This window comes from Mugil cephalus, chromosome 1 (assembly GCF_022458985.1).
Source record: "Mugil cephalus isolate CIBA_MC_2020 chromosome 1, CIBA_Mcephalus_1.1, whole genome shotgun sequence".
NCBI classification, from domain to species: domain Eukaryota; kingdom Metazoa; phylum Chordata; class Actinopteri; order Mugiliformes; family Mugilidae; genus Mugil; species Mugil cephalus.
The window spans coordinates 9,287,464-9,308,204 of record NC_061770.1 but is presented as its reverse complement, the minus strand read 5'-3'; the positions used below and the strand labels follow the sequence as shown (position 1 = coordinate 9,308,204).

The 20,741-nt window shown below is 46.7% G+C and overlaps 1 protein-coding gene across 9 annotated transcripts in view; it reads left to right on the top strand.

Annotated features, from left to right (window-relative positions):
- Positions 1-20,741, top strand: part of camta1a (calmodulin binding transcription activator 1a) — a 256,185-nt gene that overhangs the window by 131,158 nt on the left and 104,286 nt on the right. For all 9 annotated transcript variants that reach the window (XM_047600161.1, XM_047600193.1, XM_047600168.1 and 6 more), the window contains one exon: positions 15,694-15,829. In XM_047600161.1, the coding sequence (XP_047456117.1) occupies positions 15,694-15,829 (136 nt within the window). The remainder of the gene's footprint in view (positions 1-15,693; positions 15,830-20,741) is intronic.

Sequence of the window (20,741 nt, the reverse complement as noted above, 5' to 3'; positions counted from 1 at the left end):
CACTAGATCACGTGACCCCTCTGCTGGAATCTGACTAAACTCAGAACCTCCAGGATGTTTTTTTTTTTTTTTGCTTTACATAAAAACTGGAACAAAGATCTAGGCATGAATAAGACATTGTTACTAAATCCGACATAATTCACTTAATTTGGTAGTCGGCTCCTTTTCCATTGGGCAAACTTAGCTACGTACAGGGGTGAGGTTGTTGGCTTTGATTCAGACCACTCACCTCTTAGAGGGCAAAGTCAATGCTAATCATTGCTTACATAATGAACGTAATTATATGGGCTTTCCATCTTAATGACGCCAGTGGAAAATGCCATCTCATACTTTGCTTCAGAATATGCCATCAATGCACAAATGGCATCCTCTGTAGTGATTAAGAAGGCCTTGACACATGGCTAATGTTGTGATCACACTGTTCAAACCACTGGGCGACCATTTGTGGCTTGCTGATGAGGACATTGACATCCTGGAAACCACAGTTTCCATCAGGACAGAGATGCATTAAGGCGTAAAAGGCAATTGAGAGAAAAAAAAATGTATATAAAAAAAAGCTGGAACTTAAATCACATCAGAAAATTTACCACACATCGGCACGGAGTCGCCTTATCTCCTCCCCGTGCCCTGTACATGTCACATGCAAGCTCTGGCGTGACCATTGTGTTTGTTGTATGGAACACAAACTTCTGTTTATTTTTCTCTAATCTCCAAAGGCAGTGGCAAGAGGAAATTCTTTTCTGTTTCCTTTCTACCCAAAGGTCCAACAAAATGGCGAATGACGCGCAAAACAAAGAGTTCTTTGAAGAACAAAGTGAACCTGCCACATACGACCACTGCCAGGAGACGAATCCTAGATTGCATGCTTTCAAGACAGGGGAGGGAAAAGCATCCCTAACAACAAAATGATATAAATTACCACTGTTATGGTCTATACGGTTCAATTTAATGTGCTTGTAATGATAAATTATTTTGGTTATGAATCTAAAGTGGACCTGAGTGCAGTCGGAGCAGCAGGACTGTTAGAACAATTGCAGCTGTCTCCCAGGGCTGTGGCCATTAGTCAATAAATTAGAAAGTAATTAGTTTCTGCTTCTGTGGCTCTATTTGAAGCGCTTCACACAGGTGTAATGAAAATTTATTGGAGCTGTTGATCCGGAGGAGAAAAGAAAAGTAGAGGACTTGTAGCGTGTGATTGTAATGTAGGATTTCCATCTGCTTTTCTCCTTTTTTTGTTTTCAATGTGACAGGTAAGGTTACCCGTGATGGCCAGTATGAGCTATAGCTTCAGCGTTATGAGTTTTTCTCAACAGGCCAATTGGCCAGCTGCTTCCAAAGAGGACCTCTTTGGAATATTGGGAAATCGCGACTTCAAATGGTTTACGAAAGTAACGCGAAGAAAATGAACAATAACGGCCGTCATTCTGCTGAAAAGTAGTAAAACAGGATGCATACAATTACAGAATGTTAAAATAAAGGAGGTTTTATTCATTGTAATTTCACACTGTCTGCTACGAGCCTGAAAGACGGCAGCTCTATACCCGCTCTATGTGTTTCATTTTGATTCTGTGTGCTTTCTGGCCAGCGGGCATCTCATCACCCTTTGTTGTTCACACAGCACACAAATTTTTTCAGTGTCATCTGACGTGCAGTCTGTGTCTCCTCTCTCTCTCCCTCTCTCTCTCTCATAAGAGAAAAGAGAAAGAAAGTCAGACTTCAGTCATCAGGTTTACCTAATTGAACAGCTTCACATTTCACTTTCATGCCATTGTGTTCGGATCAAGGCAGTCGCACGAAGCTTTTTGTTGGCAGACAACATCAAGGCTATTTGTTTTGTCTGGTGGAATGTAAGGTCAACAGCAGAGGGAGAAGAGAAATTGGAAAACACTCGCACAACTGCGATGTCAATGAACAACATGAAAGACGGGCAGGGGGAGGGAGCTGCCCTGGCAGCATATGGGTAAAAAGAAGAATTAGAGGTGAAAGAGAGATGAGGCGGAGGGTGGAGGCAGCGAGGAGATGAAGAAACGAGCACAGACAGGAAGTTGTGAAGGGAGCGAAAAGAGAGGGAGTCAGAAAGATGAAGAGCAAAAAGGACAAGGAGTGGAACAGAGACAGGGTGGACGGATAGATGAGGACAATCAGGCAGATTGGTCCCAGCCCAGGCAATGGCCAATTAGAATAAAATTAGCTGGACCTTGGCAAAGGCTAGGGCGCACAGCAGGGCATGGAGGGAAGGAAGGGGATGTAGGGGAGGGGCAAAGGGGGAGAATATCCCGGTGATTAAAACCAAATGATTAGTGGTGTGCAAGGCAGAGGGCTGGAGAACGGGGGTCACCTAAGCCTGGAGGGAGAGAGAAGGTCTAATAGTAATGAGACCAACCTTCCCCTTCCTCACCGTCACCCTCCTCCTCTCACTGCTTCTTCTTTCCTCTTGTTCACTCTCTATTTTCTCCTCTGTTTCCTTCATCTTCCATTGCTCTTTATTTACACATTTTCTGTCTGCCAGGATCCCCTTCCCTGTCTGCTGCTCTTGCCTTCCTGTAGTAAACCCTCTTACCCACCTATCACCGTCTCTAGCTTTAGGCTAAAGCACGCACGAATGCAATTAATCAATGGGGAGTCAATTTAGCTTTTTGTGATATGCAGAGATTCATAAGTACTACATTTTTTTAATAACTTGCAAATGAAATCCTTTTAACCACGCGTTAGACTCAACAGTGACATCTGTTGCATAGTTTCTGCTTATGTTTGGTCAGATTGCGAAGCCCAAATATGTTGATTTGGCGTGCCTCTCTCGAGTGGAGCTGCTGTAATACACAGACAGCGCAGGCATCGTCTGATCTATCCGTACGTGTGATTTTTGTGAATGTGAAAGATTATAAATGTGGACGTCGGTCTGCGTCAAAAATGACGGCTCTCCCTTTGCATGTTTAACGGCAGGAAGCGCAGCTTGGGAAACCGGTAGCGTTGTAGGGTGTTTCTCGTCCAGTATCCGTTTCTCTGTTGTCTGCTGCTGCTTGCTGCACCCTTCAAAGCACCACATTCACATATCTAAGATGATTGAGCACATGCTGGAGCAAATCACAAATCTTTTTAAACCTCAACTTCACTGTGAACCAACCCTGGCTGCGGTCATAGTGCTAGTCAGCCTTGATTTGCACAACTCATTCATCCACAACCCTCTCATCCTTCTCTTTCCCACAGAGAAAAGCTTTGTAAGAAAAGACCCTCATCCACCTAGTTCAGCAGCAGAGCACTTAATCAGCGTCTCCTTGTGACATCTGCCAAGAATAGGTAGTGATATCATTGTGTCCTTTTTTCCAAGGAAGCAGCCAAGGTAACATCACTACATTGTGAATCAACAGGCAATCGTGCAGAACATGCAGAGAGATCTGATCTGCCTGAGAAGCCCCAACTTGCTTTAAGTACAAACCTTTACAGCCTCCTCCAAATTACATTCGCCTTATTGTGGCTGCGCTATCTTCTGCCAGGTCAGTATTATACTTGGAGGACGCGTTTTAGAGCAAAGAGATGATGTTTATCTCAAGCATCCTTCGCTTTCTCTTTTTTATTCACCTCTCATATTCCCTCTCACTCTCTCTCTCTCCTTTTTTAGCTCTTTCCATCAATTTCTGTTCTTTCCATTTTCTGTGGCAGCTTTCCCTTTGCAGAAAGGGAGGCGAGAGTACAGGAGGTCTGCGAGCCCTGGAGGGCTGAGGGAGATCAGTAGACATGCCAGAAGCCTGGTGGGTCTTTTCCTCATGGACCTCACTCATTTATGTGATCGAAACCTATAGAGAAAGAGCAAACACCACAGGTCTACAGCCATGGGAGAAGATATGGCCCCTGACTGCAGTCAGACAGAAATCCTTGAATAGACATCTATCCACCGAGTGGATTTGTTCATGAAAGAGTGTAATTCTCTGTGTGTTCCACTCTACAGTGGCAAGAAACACAGGCAGCTGCATGCACAGAGGGTGAGGGAGAGAGAGAGAGAGAGAGAGAGAGAGAGGCGTGACAAATAGACAGTGTACTATATGTGACCATTGTTTGAGTTGCCAAATTGCTCTGTTGTTGGCCAGCGATTATCTGTGCTACAGAACACCATGATGAGTTTTCAGTTTGGAGAACATCGGAGAGAAAGAAAAAAGGAGCAAATAAAAGGTTCCCTCTTGGCTACGTGTGATGACTTAGCCAAGCCAGGAGACTTATAGCGCAGTCTGACACATAAGGCCTGGGGGCCTGTATCACTTTGAAACAAGAAAAGGAGAAGCAGAGTAAAACTACCGGCGCCGGCTTCACGGCCCCCTATGCATTGCACTGTATTACAGTGCCCCTGAATGGTCTCTGGTTGTCGGTGAGCGGCGGCGGTTTGAGCCGGCCGTGGGGACGGCGGACAGGAGGCCTGGTCAACTGGACGACAGTGAGGGTCACAGGTTCCCCTGGGGAGGAGATATCCCAAAAGGGGGTGGGCAGATGGGGTCTGGGATGAGAGTCTTCTCAGACAGGTGGAAGGCTGTCACCCTCATTTTGCCACCGCCAGCAAGCAGGTGGCCTCTCCCTCCCCCTCCCCCACTCAAGGGTCACCTTGGCATGGCACTGCTTCCCCCTGGGTCCCATCATATATATACGCTCTATACACACACACACACACGCTTGTGCTCACACGAAGACACAGAAATACCAGTGGTTCATGCGACTCTCAGTCAACCCCGGCACCTGGGGACTGGGAGCGTAAACAGTCGCTCTCAAGGTTGAACCCAGGTGTTTCATTTCCATTAAGGCCCTCGTCGCATTCGCAGCCTCCTCCCTCTGACTTTGGTCATAACACAGACAGAATAGTCATTAAATTTTAGATTACGTTCTCTTTGCCTTTGTAGATGTTGCGATGCACAGGGTCTATTTTAAATGTCTGTCTATGAAATAATCATCTCTCAACTCTGTGCACCCGACATCTTCAAAAGAGGATGTTCCATTGATGATTTTTGCCCTACATCATAGCTTTGCTCTTGCCATGACTCTAAAACCCAATATAGCGTAATTAAACTAACAAAGTGACATCAATAAAGACAGAAGTGCTCTGTAATTACAGTCTGCGCTAGGACATCATAAGCAGGCAGTGTCATCACCCTAACGAAGGAAATAAATCGATGGCAGACAGACAAAGCCCCACTTTACGATCCCCTTCTCCTCTGACACACAAAGCCAACCATAAACACGAGTAAGGCAAGAGTTTAATGGCAATCTTAAAGTTGCGGAGGCCACTAGCTTGTCTTTACTGCTCCTGCCCTGCAATACAATGGGTGCCTTGACACTTTCACCACTCCCTTCCTCTCCTTCATTAGTTGTGCATCCCTCTGTTTCTCGCCTCAGTCAGCCTTTCCCTTCTCCCTTCCCCTCTATATGGTGTCTGGTCTCCTCACCCTCTGGAGGCGCGTGAGTGGCAGGCCTCCCCCTTAATAAATGTGTGTTTCAGTTTTTGCACAGAAAGAAAACACACACACACACACACACACACACACACACACACACAGTATCTACACACAAACCCACACATACGGAAAATGATATGTTGCAGACCGGCACTCAAAAACACAGGCAATACACCCCACCCTGATAGTGTGTGGAGTGTGAGGCTAAATGTCAAGGGTTGAAGTAAATACACATGATTGCTTCCACAAGTAGTTCATCACAATGCCAAACGTCGGCCAGATCAGTGTCTCGTTGTGTTCGAAGATTTTTTTTTTTTTTAGAGAAGGACAGAGGGACTCCGGTTGTCCATGTTTGTGCGTGTGTGGGTGGGTGGTGGGACTCCTCTAGAGGCTAACCCACTTTCCTGAGAATATCACCACATAAGAAATATAGTAATCTACATGGGCGTTCACTACTAGACTGCTCGAGTACGAAATGGACCCAAGACTCCGAAATAGATATGCGTTCCATGCTTTGGTTCGTTGAGCATCATTTCCACATCCAGCGTGGTCTCTGGGTGACACTAGTGGATCTGCATTCGGCTCCGTCTCCTATCATTTGACAGAAACATGTGCGGTGATGAGTAGCCGACTGATACGCCGCTGACTGATAAGTCGAGGATACTAGTACTCTCTCTGTTACCAGGCGCTGTGTACAGTACAGAGCCGCGAGCAGGCGTCCGCCACGCTGGGTTGTTGCTTTGAACCCCCACCGCAGCTCTCGCTGCCTGTTTGCTGAGGTGACTGATGAGCAGACTCACGGGTGTGTCAAATATGGGGGGAAATAGTCGATCAACTGGGCTGGTGTGACAGGCCCGCATGGTGCTGAAGGCAGTATGTAAAAGCGTGATCTGAGCCAGACTGAGGATAAACATTTTACGGTTTTTAGAATACGAGGGTTACACCTCTTCCTTCTCCGGATAGATGCTCATTGCATCTGTGTTTAGTCGATTCAAAGCTGTGAGGAATTTATTACACAATGCCGCTGCCACGGCGGTCATGCTCGAGTGTATGTCTGTGTCTGTCTTTGTGTGTGTGTGTGTGTGTGTGTGTTATGTAGCCGAAGACGCCGTTAAAGGAATAAGAAAGGCAAGGTGGCGCAAAGGAGGAAGAATGTTTGTGTGTGGATCCTTCATGGAGGAGAGACTGTTGATGTGATTTAGTGTGTGGGCGCTCCATGGGCCACTGAACTTGGAAAATGAGAAGGCAGAGGTGGCCATGATTAGAGGTGTGCCTTGCTGACTACTTTATGAGTGTATTCAGATGTGCGCGTTCACGGGCACGCAGGAGGCTGCGGGGGTCTGTAGCTGAACAGGGATAGATAAACGTAACAAGGCACACACACACAGTCTATCACCTTCGTCGTCTGTGTAAAACCCGTCAGTGTTGGTGTGTACAGTATAACCAGGAGAGGCACAGTTGATTTTTCAGTGTGTGTGTGTGTGTGTGTGTGTGTGTGTGAGTTTGTGTGAGTGAGGTCCTGGCCCCGGCCGAGGCATCAGAGGCAGCGCGGAGTGATCTCAGGCACGTTTCAGGGGCCAAAGTCGAGGGTCATCATATACAAACGTACACGGAGAAATCGAGTGTGAGGGATCATCGGGGCCCGTGGGACCACTTGACTGACACTCTCACCCATAACATCACACTCACACCCCCACCACCAGTATTTCTTTTTTTTTTGTCATTTGCTCCAATGCATTTCTTTTTTTTTCTGCATTCTTCTTGTGAATAACATCAACAGAACATGTCAGAAATAATGTATGTGGTAGCTGAAAAAGCATACAGAAACAAAATGTCAGCTTTAATAAAGAAAAAATTATATTTTTAAGTTTTGTTCACAGCTTTGACTGTACTTGCACATCTGTATCTCTGTGCTCGGTGACAAATAATGTCACGTTTAGAAATGCAGTGGCTCCTCTTCATGTTCAGCTGTGTTTAGTGGGACCATAGTCCTCCACCTCCATGAATACCGTCCGTGTATTAGGGCGTGTCCCTCCATCCAAATGCAACAGATCTGTTTACAGTTAACAACATTTAACAGCCCGCACAGAGTCCTGTACCACCTACAGGATTATTCTGTTTTTCTTTTGTCTGTTTTTTTTTTTTTTTCGTCCGTCACTTTGTTCAACCAGGGTGTAGCAAACCTCGCTGAGCCCGAATGCTCTTTACCATGAATGCCCTGCTACACACACTGACACAGTTGCACACATTCACAGCTGGAAGCTTCCCAGTACCACCCCTTTCTGATCTTCTGGCTTTAATCAGTTTTTTTTCTAGAAAGTTGGATCATACGCATTGTCCCACGCACTGCTCTCCTGCAGCTCTTGCAAAGGCTCCTCAAAGCGCAGTTTGATGGTCAATAAATTAACTGATTCCATAGCCTCTGTTGCATTTGTGAAAACATTTCCAGGGAATATAACTTTTAATTGCCTACTGCATTTGATTTAGTTGTTACAGGAGCCGAATCACGCTGGCATAATTTTCTAGTTGACATACAGTACAACACTGCTCAGCGTTTTATGCTATGGCTCAAAGATTTTTCAGGAGCAAGTGCTTTCTAAACATTGTAATGTTGTTTCTTTGTTGTGGACTGCGCTCGCTAATCAGCTGTGCTCCCTGCCTGGCTGAGGAGCACGGCATTGTGATTCCGTTACTTGTTTTGCCGCTGGATTTGCTGGAGAAAGATCACAGTGTTTTTTTACCCATGTACAGCTGTCATTTTCCCTTTTGTCTCATATCAAGATCATACACGACACAGTGGGCTCCACTCTGTTGATGCTCTGTGTACTCAACATTCTGGCACAGGTTGTGTTTACAGAGGCGAATCGCAGTGTGTCGGCGTTTGTGTAAAATCCCCATACCGCACACAGGGATCAAAAGAAGAAAGCCAGCTCTGCGCTTCGCGCTGGAATCCAATCGGAGTATTTCTGCATAGGTGACTTGGTCTCCAATATGTTTAGTGCTACCTCAAGACCACATCACCTGCTGCACTGCGGGCAAGGCCCGAGATTCAATTTGATCTGCATGGTCACCATCACTTGACCATGGCTGATGCCTGTCCTCTTCCCCACCCTCGCTCTCTGCCTGTGCCTGAGCCGCCGCCGAGCCCTGGGCTCCAATTAAACCCATGATGCCTGGCTCTGGTTGGTATGGTGACCAGACAGGGCACAGAGAGAGCTGTGATTCCCAGGTGAAAGGTGGGATAGACTTTCTGATTCGCTCCAGCACCCAGATAGAGTTACAGCTCAATTTCAACCCCTCGCCCTCATCGGTCTATCCTCATGACTAAAATAGAACCACGGAATGGAAGGGAGAGGAAGAATGGCTCCTTCTTTTCCTTCTCTCACTGTTCCTGTCTCTCTTTCTCTCTCTCTGTCTCCCTTTGCTCACTCCTTTTTTATCACTCCCTCCTTCCAGCCACTACACACACTATTCTCTCTAGCACTGTGCTGTCGTTTTTGTGACAGAAGGATCTCTGAGAGATGTGCTTTATAGCTTGGTCAGCTTGTAAAGCGGCACTTTTAACTCCGTGCTTCTGTCTCACTTTAAAAAGTTGAGTTTTTGTGACCTCGCCGGCTCTTTATCCTTCGTTCTCTTCGGCTGTTCTTACTTCTTGTGCTTTGTTCCTTTACTTTTTTTGTAGACAAGGCAGGATTTGTGAATTAATCATAAGTGGTTCAATAGCTGGCCCTTGCTGTGCTCCGTCACTGGGGGATCAATAGGGGAAGTTCAGTGGCACTGAATGCTCTGGAGGAGAGACAAGGAGGGCCACGTCCAGGTGATCCATAAGCCTGGTCTGGCGCGAGGCTAGGTGTGGAGGAGAGTCCGTCCTACGCCCATCCTGTTTCTGTCCAGGTCTCAGGAGAGACATATAGCCACCGTCATCTCAGGGGGACTTCAAGGTCCTCTTGTGATGCTCATATCATCTTAAACGCTGCCCCACTTCAGAAATACAATGCGATGCGAAATGTACCTCACAAAGGATATAGAAGTCAAGTTTTACACTTGCAACTAATAATAATTTACACTTGAAACTATTTGCTGTGCTCCACTTTCAACTTAAAGAAAAAGACTGACATTTATGTTCCTTGTTGAATGTAAGAAACCAGTAAAGAGAAATAAAAATCTTGATCTCTCTGATCCTCTCCTCTAAATTGGACTCTTGAAAATACAAGACCACATCATTAACTCGGAGGCTGAATTCTCCTGCTTCTCGTTTTAATAGAAAGAAAGGTTGTTGTTACTAATAATGAAAACCTGACCTTTTCGTGCTGCAGTCTAGTTCAACTTAAATTTAATTGCATTAGGATTTTTATACCATGGGAGAACATAAGCTGCTAAAACTGCAACTCTGCCCCATGACATAAAATAAGACTGGATGCAATTGCCTGCTGGTCATGCATTATTGAAAATACAAAAGCGTCCTCCTTACAAAGTGTCATAATAAGGCGCTGCTACAGGACTTAAGTTTACGCTTTTCGAGATGCACACAGCGTGTAGTTGTCAGCAGGAGACGGGCCGCTTCCCTCTGATGGCACCTTCATTTACAACGTACTGAGACACACCATGGATGATTTGTGAAGATTAGCGGAGAGGATGTGAAGTATGAATCAATGCCTCTGTAGTCGTTTTCTCCAAGCAAGCAATCGCACACCGACTAAAGACTGGAAACAGCGTTCGCCACAAACCCGGCGTGGAAGCCTCTTGAGCGGGCTGTTGAAAGTCATCAACATTTCAACCCAGTTAAACACATTATATGCATTCGCACGTGCGCGCACACGTGCGCACGCGGCGTGACAATGTGCATTTCAAGTGAATAAGAAATGTCTTCACAGCCGAAACCTTACAAGCGCCGGAATTCAAATTCCCTGTCACCTAAGCTGTAGATCAAAGCCGCACATTAGACCTCGCTGCTGTGTGTGCGCGTGTTGACGCGGAGGATGCAGCGGTGTAACCAGTGTATGACATGGCTATTTGTAAATAACATCCCAACCTCATCCCAGTGGCGGCGGCGGAGCCAGCTTTAAGTCTGAGTAGTGATGGCTGCGTCCCTGAAATGTGCATGAAACCGGCTTAGCGCTATCAGCGCGGCATCACCGCCAGTCACCAGCCACCCTCTCATTCTGCCGGGCTGCTGTGGACCAGATAAGAGCAACGCCGCCCCTCCTCCCCCACTGCTTCCGTTCGCCTTGTGTTGTCCCCCAACAATTCACCCACCCTCCCACACAAATTCACCCTTATCCTCTTTACAAGGTCTTATAGGGACAGAGACACTGATGTGCGGCTACGGCCGTAATTTATATTCTTTGTAAATTGTCTGTGATTTTTTCATTGAGATAAGTGTGGGGGGAACATCTGTTTTGTGCTGGGAGGCAGTGGGCCGGGGCTTGAGTTCTGTGGCAATCACTGGCGGTATAGATAGAGAGAAAGAGGGGAGGCATACGATCTGTCTCCCTATCCTGAATTACAACTCCAGAGGCCCAGCTACCCTCTCATCATTACTGCCGTATTTAGTTGAACACACTGAGTAAACAAACATTGAGCTCCATCTGTACAGCCTTGGAGATCAGTATCTGATACCATGTTTGGCAAATCTATCTCCGTGATTCACATGTCACTCAGTATGGAATTACACAACTAATATGTTTGGGAGGAAGAGACATTACGCCAATTATAATATATTGCACAACTTTAACCGGAGCCCTGCCCCTTGCTCCCTTAATTGTAAGTCATATTGTTAAGTATTTGTACGTGAGGGCTGCTGAAGCCACTTAGCACCAGAGTGGCAGGAACTGTGGAAATCAAAGTGACCAGTTGGCAGTTAAGAAAGAGCCCAAACCTGTGGCGTCTCCGCGCGGGCGAGTTGGAGGAGCTCGGAGCAGTGTATAGGATGAATCTCAATCCCGAGGCCGTGGCAGATTTACATTTAAAGTAGTTTCAGTGAAAGCCCCTCGTCCTGATGCATTCTTTGGCAGGGCTGAAAAAGGGAGCGCCTTATCTGCGAGTCATCAATTGCACGTGATGCGTCCAGATAGGGCCTCCAGATGCGAAGCCAGCGCCTTTCTCCTCGCACATCCTGCTCAGAGATGATGTGCCGTCTAATGGAGCGGCCTGCGTCGCGGTGTAATTACACCGCGTGTGATATGCATTGACCGCGTTTCAGCGGCTCCGGAGGTGTGTGTGTGTCTTAACACATGCGATCTGTGTTTCCTCGTGATTGACAGATCCAGTAATGACCAGCATCACTGTGTTATTGATGTTCTGTCACTCTTCTTTTTATTAATGTTATCCCTAGACGGAGCAACAGGGTCACTGGAAACTTAGTGTGTGTGTGTGTGTGTGTGTTAAACATGTGTTTAATGCATGTGTGTGAGTGCTCAGGGGTATATTTGTCCCTCATATTTATACTTCATGGGATTGGCGTGTGTGAGACAGAATATACAGGTGTGTGCCTGTGTCTCTGCGTGTGTGTGTGTGTGTGTGGATGTGTTTGTATTAGTAGGAGGTGTGAGTGTGGTTGTTGACACAGTGGGGTAAAGGCTGTGATGGCTGAAGGCTCTGATGGGTAATTGAGAACAGCAGGTATCACCTCCCTCCCGAGCCACTTCGGGCCCCAACCAGCTCACCCTCCGATTTTCAAAGCCCTTCTAGTCTAGCGCTCCTTCTCTCTCCCTCCTCTCCTCCTCTCCTCCTCTCCTCTCCACAGCCGTCACAGGGAATGAGGCATGGTGGGATACACCGCCCCATTCTCTGTAACCAGTTTCACAAGAAAGCTGTCCAGGCGTACTTAATACAGTTTGATAATGTGAATGACTTAATAAAGTAATGCGTATTTCATATTTCATCGGCCAAAACATTAAAACCACATGACTTGAGAAGTAAATATTTCTGGGGAACTTTTGGACCTGGCATTCGTGTGGATGTGACTCAGGCATGTAATGATTGTTTCATTTTTGGATGTTTCACACATGCTTTGGATTTTCCCCGCCAATCGTTTCTGGAACAGGAACAGGCGAATTTCTCCCACAGATTTATTTTTCTCTTGTCTGTGTGTGCATTTAGTTTTTTCTTCCTTCCTCCTCCGTTAGTGCCAGTAGGATAGACCTTTAGACAGTGAAGCTGAGCCTGTGAGGAATGTTTTTTTTTTTTGTAGTTGTTTTTTTTTTTTTTTTTTTTTTTTCGCCTGCCTCTGGGCCAGAGCTCTCCTGCTTTGGCCTTGTTACCGATGCTGAACATGTCACCATCCTCATAAAACCCCCCACCCTCCCCTGACTTTTTCAAATGAACAAATCTGATTGAGCGAATGCCATTACCTGGGTAAATGAATGATTCCTAAAGGACTGGACAAGGCCTAACACCACCCTGAGGGTAAAGCTTATTATCGCTGCAAACTCCAAAGATGAGAGAGGCAGCTGTAGAGCTTGTGTGCACTTTGTCAGAAGCCTGTATTTCCATATTAATCTGCCACATTTAGGCATCTGAGACAGAGGGCCTCCTGTCACGCTTCTTTGATAACAGAGCAGTTAGCTTTTTCCCCTCATGTATAAATATGTATAATTCTGATAAGATTAATTGAAACGCCTAAGTATACAGTGGTAGCAGATGAGTGGGAGAGAGAGAGAGGGAGACAGCCGAAGCGAGAGGAGAAACACTGCGTTGCCAAACTATGCATTTTAGACTGGTCTCAGACCCATCCCAGAATGCCTACAGGCACTCTCCTATGGGTCTAAAGTGTCGTGAATTGAAAATAGCATCTACCTAACGGCACCTCAAAAAAAGCTGAGCGAATACGTTTTCGCGGCGAGCCGATAAATACGGCGTGGAGCCTCTGACACCGAAGCCTCACCCCAATTTCCAGTGCTCTGGAGGAGATCAGATAGCCCTGTGTCATTTGATTTTCTGCCTTATCTCATCCGCGCCCATCTTTTTGTCTCATGCAGAGCTACATTTTAAGAAGCGCGCACTCCTTGTATCTTTTGAAGGACAAAGCCCAGGATGATATTGAAACAAAATAATGGCGTCAAACTTGCGGACGGAGGGCCCGATCGTGCGCGCGAATGATACCGAGTGCTGATGCAGGCGCGTCCTTCAAGTGGCATTTGGGAATGCTAATCCGTAAGGTGTGCGCGCATTAGACGTTGCAAAAACCTGCAAAGTTCTTAGTTGACGAGGGCTGTTTATGATCACGCCTCCGCGACGTGGGGACATTACAGATGCTGTAAACTAGAAACAGAATTTATCCTCGGTGTATTTTCCCGTACAGCCACTGAGGAGTTCCACTTTTCAAGCTGGCCAGTAAAAATGTCTGTTTAATGGTTGTTTTCTGCAAAGTATGCTAAGTATTGAACAAGAGAGGGGAGTGAGTAAGGCGAAGACAGCAGGAGGGAGGGAGGAGCGGGAGAGTGGAGGTGAGGGATCCTGAGACTGATGAAACAAGGGGGAGAGAGGAAGCTGAAAAGGAGCTGGAGCGAGGGAGGAGACGAAGACGTTCCCCAGCGCGCGGCTTTGAGTTGACTGACGGCAAGAAAAGAGCGCCGAACGGAGAGGAAGGGAGGAGGAGGGGGGGGAGAGGGAGGATCGGCAAGGAGTGAGCACGTCATTGTGTGAGTGGCGTCTCTCATTAGAAGGTGCTGTCAGGGGCCACAGAGGGGGGACGGCAGGAACCCCACCTCCCCCTTTCTCCCCCCCCCCCTAACTCTGCCGGCCCCTGAGATCCAGCCAGGAAAAATGATTGATGAGTGATTCCAAGATAAACACACGCCCCGGCCCCCAAAGGCAGCCCTGCAAAATGATGCATGCACAGATATAAATAAACCTTGTGAGAGAAAAAAAAAACAATAAACAACAAAACAATGCAAAACTATTTTTTTTTCTTAGTTTGGTTGTTCGTTTCAGAAGGCACAAATCATCTCAGCCTTTTTTCCTTTTTTTCTTTGCTTTGATGAGTGTTTTTCTATTTTTTTTTTTTTTTTTTTGGTGTGTTTCCAGTTCGACGTGTCTGCCACGCGTTGTGTGCGTACGTGTTGTGCCTGTGCACGGGTGCAACGAGCACGAGGCTAACAAGGCTCACCAGCTGACTGGATGGTTAAGTCCCCCTCAGTTACACTGCCTCCTCAGCAGCTTGGGCAGGCGGCTTTCCCACTCATTCACTGTGAGGCACCGAACACTGAGGCAAACCTGCTCTCATTTGGGAGAGCTCCAAATCATAGCAGCTGTGTGTAATGTGTGTGCGCGTGCTCGGGTTGCTGATGTTGTGGGGACATAAATATGTTTACATAGTCACATCGTCGGAGTTGGAGATGCTTTTTGAAGTAAATTGCTCAGATCGAGGCGAAGCTTAGCTTGAAGTTGCGGTTAGACAATTGGCATCTATGGTTAGGGTTAGGGTAAGTCTCCAGGAAATTGATGTAAATCAATGTTGTGTTCTCAGAAATAATGGAAACATGACTCTCTATGTGTGTGCGGATGGATGGATATGATGTGGGAAACCTTGCAGTGTGGCATATGCATGGATTCAAACTGATGATACATAACCACACCACGGTACCCACAAATACACACACACAAAACTACGTCTAACCTCTCACTAATTGTTGAAGAACGCATGAATGTTTTATGCTACACTTTGTGTTAATGTTTAACACTGAGCGCCAAATGCCTCCGTTACAAATCGAAGTGGAAAGGCAGATTATCATCAAATAGTTACATTATATTATTATGAGCCTACAGGGTAATGGTCTGGTGGAGGGAGAGTGAATTATGAATGGAGCGTGAGGGAGAATCTTTTCTTTCCCCTTGGGGCTTCCAACACCACAACTCATTTAAGTTAGATGAATGAGAGATAAGGAAAGAATCCCACCCTCGGCCTCCACGCGGCTTGACTTACACACCGGCCTTCATATAATTTACTCCGAGAGGAGTGTCACTTTTAGCTCCTCGCAGCGCACACGCCCCTCTCAGCGGAAAGAAATGTATGCTGAAGGGTGCTTTGTTCATTGTCAAACTGTGCATACCAATGTTGAAAAACACCATAAAGAAGTCTTGTCATCTAAGTCACTGGTGCATTTTCTGCCACGCGCAGACTCGTGTCAGGCCTCTTTGTACATCTCCAAAATGAGTCCCCGAGCTGTGCTGTAGCTTTGCCTAAAAATTCTTCTCATCTCATCTCATCTTCCTCTCTTTTGCTCCCCCTCTGTCTGTTCTCTCTCCACGGATTCAGGCCGCAGAATGGGTCGATGATACTGTACAATAGGAAGAAGGTGAAGTACAGAAAGGATGGCTACTGCTGGAAGAAGAGGAAAGACGGGAAGACCACACGGGAGGATCACATGAAGTTGAAAGTGCAGGGAGTTGAGGTGAGTGTGCTGACAAGAGTTTGGATTTACAAGGAATAAATGGGGAAAGAGATTGGGCGGGGTGGGGGCATGGGGCTGGGTGTGAGCCAGCCTTCATCCTGACACAGACAAACACAGGTCTACAGTGAGCTCTCCCTTGGCTGTAATGGAGACAGTCACATGCTGCAGTCGACCCGTGTCTCCAAGGAATCTCCACCAAGAAACAATGCGGCACAACAATAGTTTTCCCTGGGAAGCCAGTGGAGTGGAACCGATTGTTTGTACCTTATTAAAGCTCTGGATGTTGCCTTTGCTCCAGAGAGCCTACATTAATCTTGCTGGCTCAAAGCAGTACTGTGGAGCTAGTGTTCCCACACCTCACTCCAAGTCACTCCCCATACCAGCTGCTGCCATAAAATGCCCAGTCCTATCTGTCCTCGGCTCACCTAGGCTCTCGATAGACCAGAGGTGGCGACAATGCAGTGTCGAAACCCTGGCTGATTTATCAGCAGCCCCATTAATGAGACAAAGCAAGACTCATCTAAACACTCCTTCTCTTCCACAGCTTGCAGCAGTGCTAAAGTTTGCTCTCTGTTTCCTTTTCGCATGCTAAGCTACGAGCACGCGAGCTGAGAGAGGGTAGAGTCGGAGATGTGACGGCGGGAGCGATTCACGCACGCGCACACATGGCCGCACACCTCTGGGAGAGCTGCTGTGCGTCTGTGTCACACGGTGTGACAAAGACAAAGCTCAGGCATTCTCCCAACAGGGGCCCCGCTCTCTGTTTGTACTCCTCCAGATATTTGTCACTCCGAGAAAATGGCCTCTTCCTTCGCCCAGCCAGCTCGGTGTCATCTGTGATCCTGCAGAGGTCTGATAACCTGTACGGACTACACACATCTATCCCTCTCAGACTTTTACATGTATTTCCCATTTCCGACAGGGCTAGCTTTAAAGACAGTTTTGAGTTGACAATTCGGTAAGCCAAATGATTGTGGTGTAATTTACGCGCGAGTGCAGAATATGAACCTGGACAGACAGTGACTGGGAAGTCATTCCGCCCTTTGTGGCCTAGTTTTTCATGAAGATAAAAAAAAACAAACAAACCTCACATCATTTGTAATTTTGATAGTAAGGCACAAAAGCTATAAAAAGTCATTTTACTGCAATACCCTAAACTTGTTGAGGAGAAAAAAAAAAACGATATGGATAAGAAAGGATTTTTTTGGAAGAGTTTACCTTTACTGACGGGTCCTTTTAAGCTTTAGCTTAGCTCCAGTCCTGTAGCCCATTGGTGGATTTTCCCGCCTCAAGTAGTAAAGAAATATAGTGACTGATCTTGTGTCCTCAAAGTGTATCTCTGAGAAGAAGCTTTGACCATGGACATCTGTTTAGTTAGGAGTATAATCAAGCTATTCATGGCAATCATGGCTTACAGTTATTATACATTCTCTCTCATTACATTGATATCAGTTGAAAATGGTTCCACGTCCACTTTACAAACACTGTCTCATCTCTCTCTAACAAACAGGACTCGAATACTTAGCTCAGAGATACATACAAACATGAAACAGTTCGCCCTCATTAAAATGAATGCAGACAGAATCAGCCACAGATGAATGATGGGAGATAAAGGCTTGGGTCCGCAGTAAGCAGGCGAAATCCCAACTGAGCGAGACTCAAAGTGAGAGGGCTCAAGGCAAAGGCCAAACACAGGCGGGGAATTAAGAAAGGAGCTGATACCAAAATGGGAAAAAAGCAGGTAGTTACAGAAGGAGTTATGATACGTTTCTGTTCTCCCACAAATCACGGAGTGCACTTAACCTGCGCCTGATTCACGTGTTCTTGATACATTCCCACTGCTTCACCACGCCAGACCAGATATAGTTTTTAATGGTTAACCTGGATTTGGGGCCCTCATTATGAACAGACATGACAAAATGTATGTTTCTGGCACGGCGGATTAACAGTGGTGGCAGAACATCCACATCCCTCTTCTTCTTAACATAAAGATTAATATTGCATATCTGACATGCATGGGTACCATGAATATTAAATATATCCTTTTCTCAAAGACAAAGACAGATACAGTATATTCCATATCTGAAGAAACTTCAGTCAGAATTTTCTTTTAATGATAAGCAGTGTCTGTTTTATTTAATATAACCAAAGTACTACGCACATACGGGGATCTACTTTCTGCATTTGTTCCAGCAAATCATGAGTCGACTGTGCCATGTGCACCTCACTACTAGCTAATACTGCGAGTGTGCGTATATGAATGGACCCTTTACTGAATGTGACTGAAAGGCAGGTGTGCCTAGATGACATAATTAATTAATGAACTGTGACACATCGGGGTTATTGTATCTTTGGTACTTTTCTTGTCCAGGGATTGCACCTGTTCTTCTCTGGTCTTGTATCTGTCACAGTAGATTAGGAGAAACACACTGTTACGGTGTAAAAATATCCAGACCTCTGCGACCAGCATTCCCAGCTGAAGACATTAGCTTTCAGGTAAGAACCTGAAATAAAAGACAAACAACTCTCAAATTCAGGGCACTCTAGATTCCCTTCATATGCACATACAGTGTCGTGCTGTGTAGGTCCGCTTTCCACGGGGCGCCGGATGTGTGCTGGGCTGTCAAGTGACGTGTATCAGATGATAAAAGGCTGTAATATGGTGGTGGCGTGGCCTGGAATTTAGCCAGTTGGAAACAGATAACAGGGTTTGATAGTATGTCTGAGTTACAAGGAAGGATACAACAGCCACACGCCGAAACATCATGAGCCGCAAAGCCACAAAGACGGGTCTGTTCACCGAGCTGCCGGCAGTAACTTGGAAGAAGGTGTATTTTGTCTGTGAGCCCACATTTCTTTAACAGGTCTAATTTACCTGAGCTAATTGCTGTATGAGCAGGAGAGCCGGTGCAAGGTATGAAGGTGAGAACTCCGAGGCTTGGGGCTGTAATGAGACACTGCACCCATTTTATAAGCACCCATTTTATAAGGAAATGCAGTGCAGGCACCGTCTCCGTCGTGTCATGTTGCACAGGCCGCGTGTGCCTGTGTGTTCGTGTGCGCGTTCCCATCCTGCAGCCTTGGAAGACCGGTGTCATGAACTTTAAATACCTCACCCCTCCAGACTGACGGAGCAAGGTGATGAGAGGAGTGATCCATCACTGCTTTAACTAGCCCATGATGGGATCCATGACCCATCGAGCGCAGTCATGTTTATTATAAGCACGTACGAGCGACTCAGCCTTTGCCCTCCGTTCAGTAAACGTATGGGAGGATAAAGAGCTACCCGTTTCTGCTTACCCCTTTATTTAGGAGGAGAAAGGGAAGATTTGTTTCAATACATTATTCATATCATTTGCGACTTTGCAAGTCAGAACGCAAAGGGTCCACAGAACTTGAGCTTAACTTTTTTCTTGCTTTTACATACATACATATAAGATTCTTTACATGGCTAACGCTGCTCTGATTCCCCAGCCATCCAGTGCTTAATAGAGGTTCTGTGGTCATTACATGGGCCAGGTTTAGTGCACAGTGAGGACAAGTGTTGTGGGCGGGTCAAGCTAGTGATGTTCAGTAGCTCTGGCGAGGGAGAGACTCCGAGTGAGCGAGGGGCCTTGTGGGGCCTGCGCGAGGCAGCCTAGCATGGCAGGACTAGATGTCAGCGCGTGCCGCTGCTGTCCTGTCTGCTCCACAGTGCTGGCTCAGCAGCCCGTGTAAACCGAGGCTCCGCTCCCTTCCTCTCCCCTCTTTCCCGCCCTCTACCTTTTATTGTTTGTTTGTGTGTTTCTCTCGTCTTCGCAGGTTTTTTTTCTTCCCTCTCTTCTCTTTCATATATCCGTCTTTGAATTCATTCACAAGACTCTCCGCCGTGCCCCGCTACTCCGGCCTCCCTTTCTCCTTGCAGCTCTTCCTTCTCCCCCTCCCCTCCATTACCGTCCGAATCCACAGTCCAGACGGACAGAACCTTGAGTTGGGCGGTAATGCTCCCTGTTCCCTAAAATTGGAGCGCGGGGCATGTTGCGGCATTAGCGCTTAACAGGCCGTGAAATAGCAGCCTGCCTTTCTGACGTCTCCCCCATCACTCCAGGTGAGTTGGCCAGACGGCAGGATAAATGAGCAAGCAGCACCCACATCAGCTAGCATGCATTTGGGGCACCTGAGGAGAAATGTCCATCAGTGATTATATCACCACACCCTGCTCTTACCAGGCTCGAGTAGTTCACCGGCTCCTGGCCACGGACAGACTTCCCTAGGGATCCTTGTAATCACTTTAATGAGGATGACTACCTATCAACCAGAATCCTCGGTCATGCCAGGTTTTGATTGGCTCTATCGTCCCACAGAGTGATGTAATCTTTATTCAGGATGTATGTCTCATTGCGCGCATAGCTCTAGCATCCCCTAGTTTCTCCCCGTGAAATAGCAGAGGCCTCAAACACATCTGCTTTGACAAACTCCCACTGATCCTCCTTCTGCTCCTTGTCAAGCTTCTACCCCGGTGCTACCACCTCTTCTCAGCTGATTAGCTGTTAATATGCGCTCAAACCCTATCTCGACCAGTCCTCTACCTTTTCTATCCTATCTCCATTATTCCTAAGCTTTAATAAACTCCCTCAAACACAGATCGATTTTCTCTTAAGCGAAGGTGGCAGTGCCTCTGACTTATTTCATTACCACAGGCTAATTATACCGATTGAAATGAGCTTCTCTTCTTAAGGTGTGCTCTGCTCCACTGTGCTCTCATGCTCCCCAGCCTTTAATACCAGTATAGTTCTGTACCGATTCCCAAACTCCCACTCCTGCCCATGCTCCACCCCGCCATCCCTTCACCCCACCCTCTCACCCTCCACCACCTAAATAATCAGCTGGTGCGTCCTTAGCCCCCGTAACTTGTCATTTTATGTTGGATCCA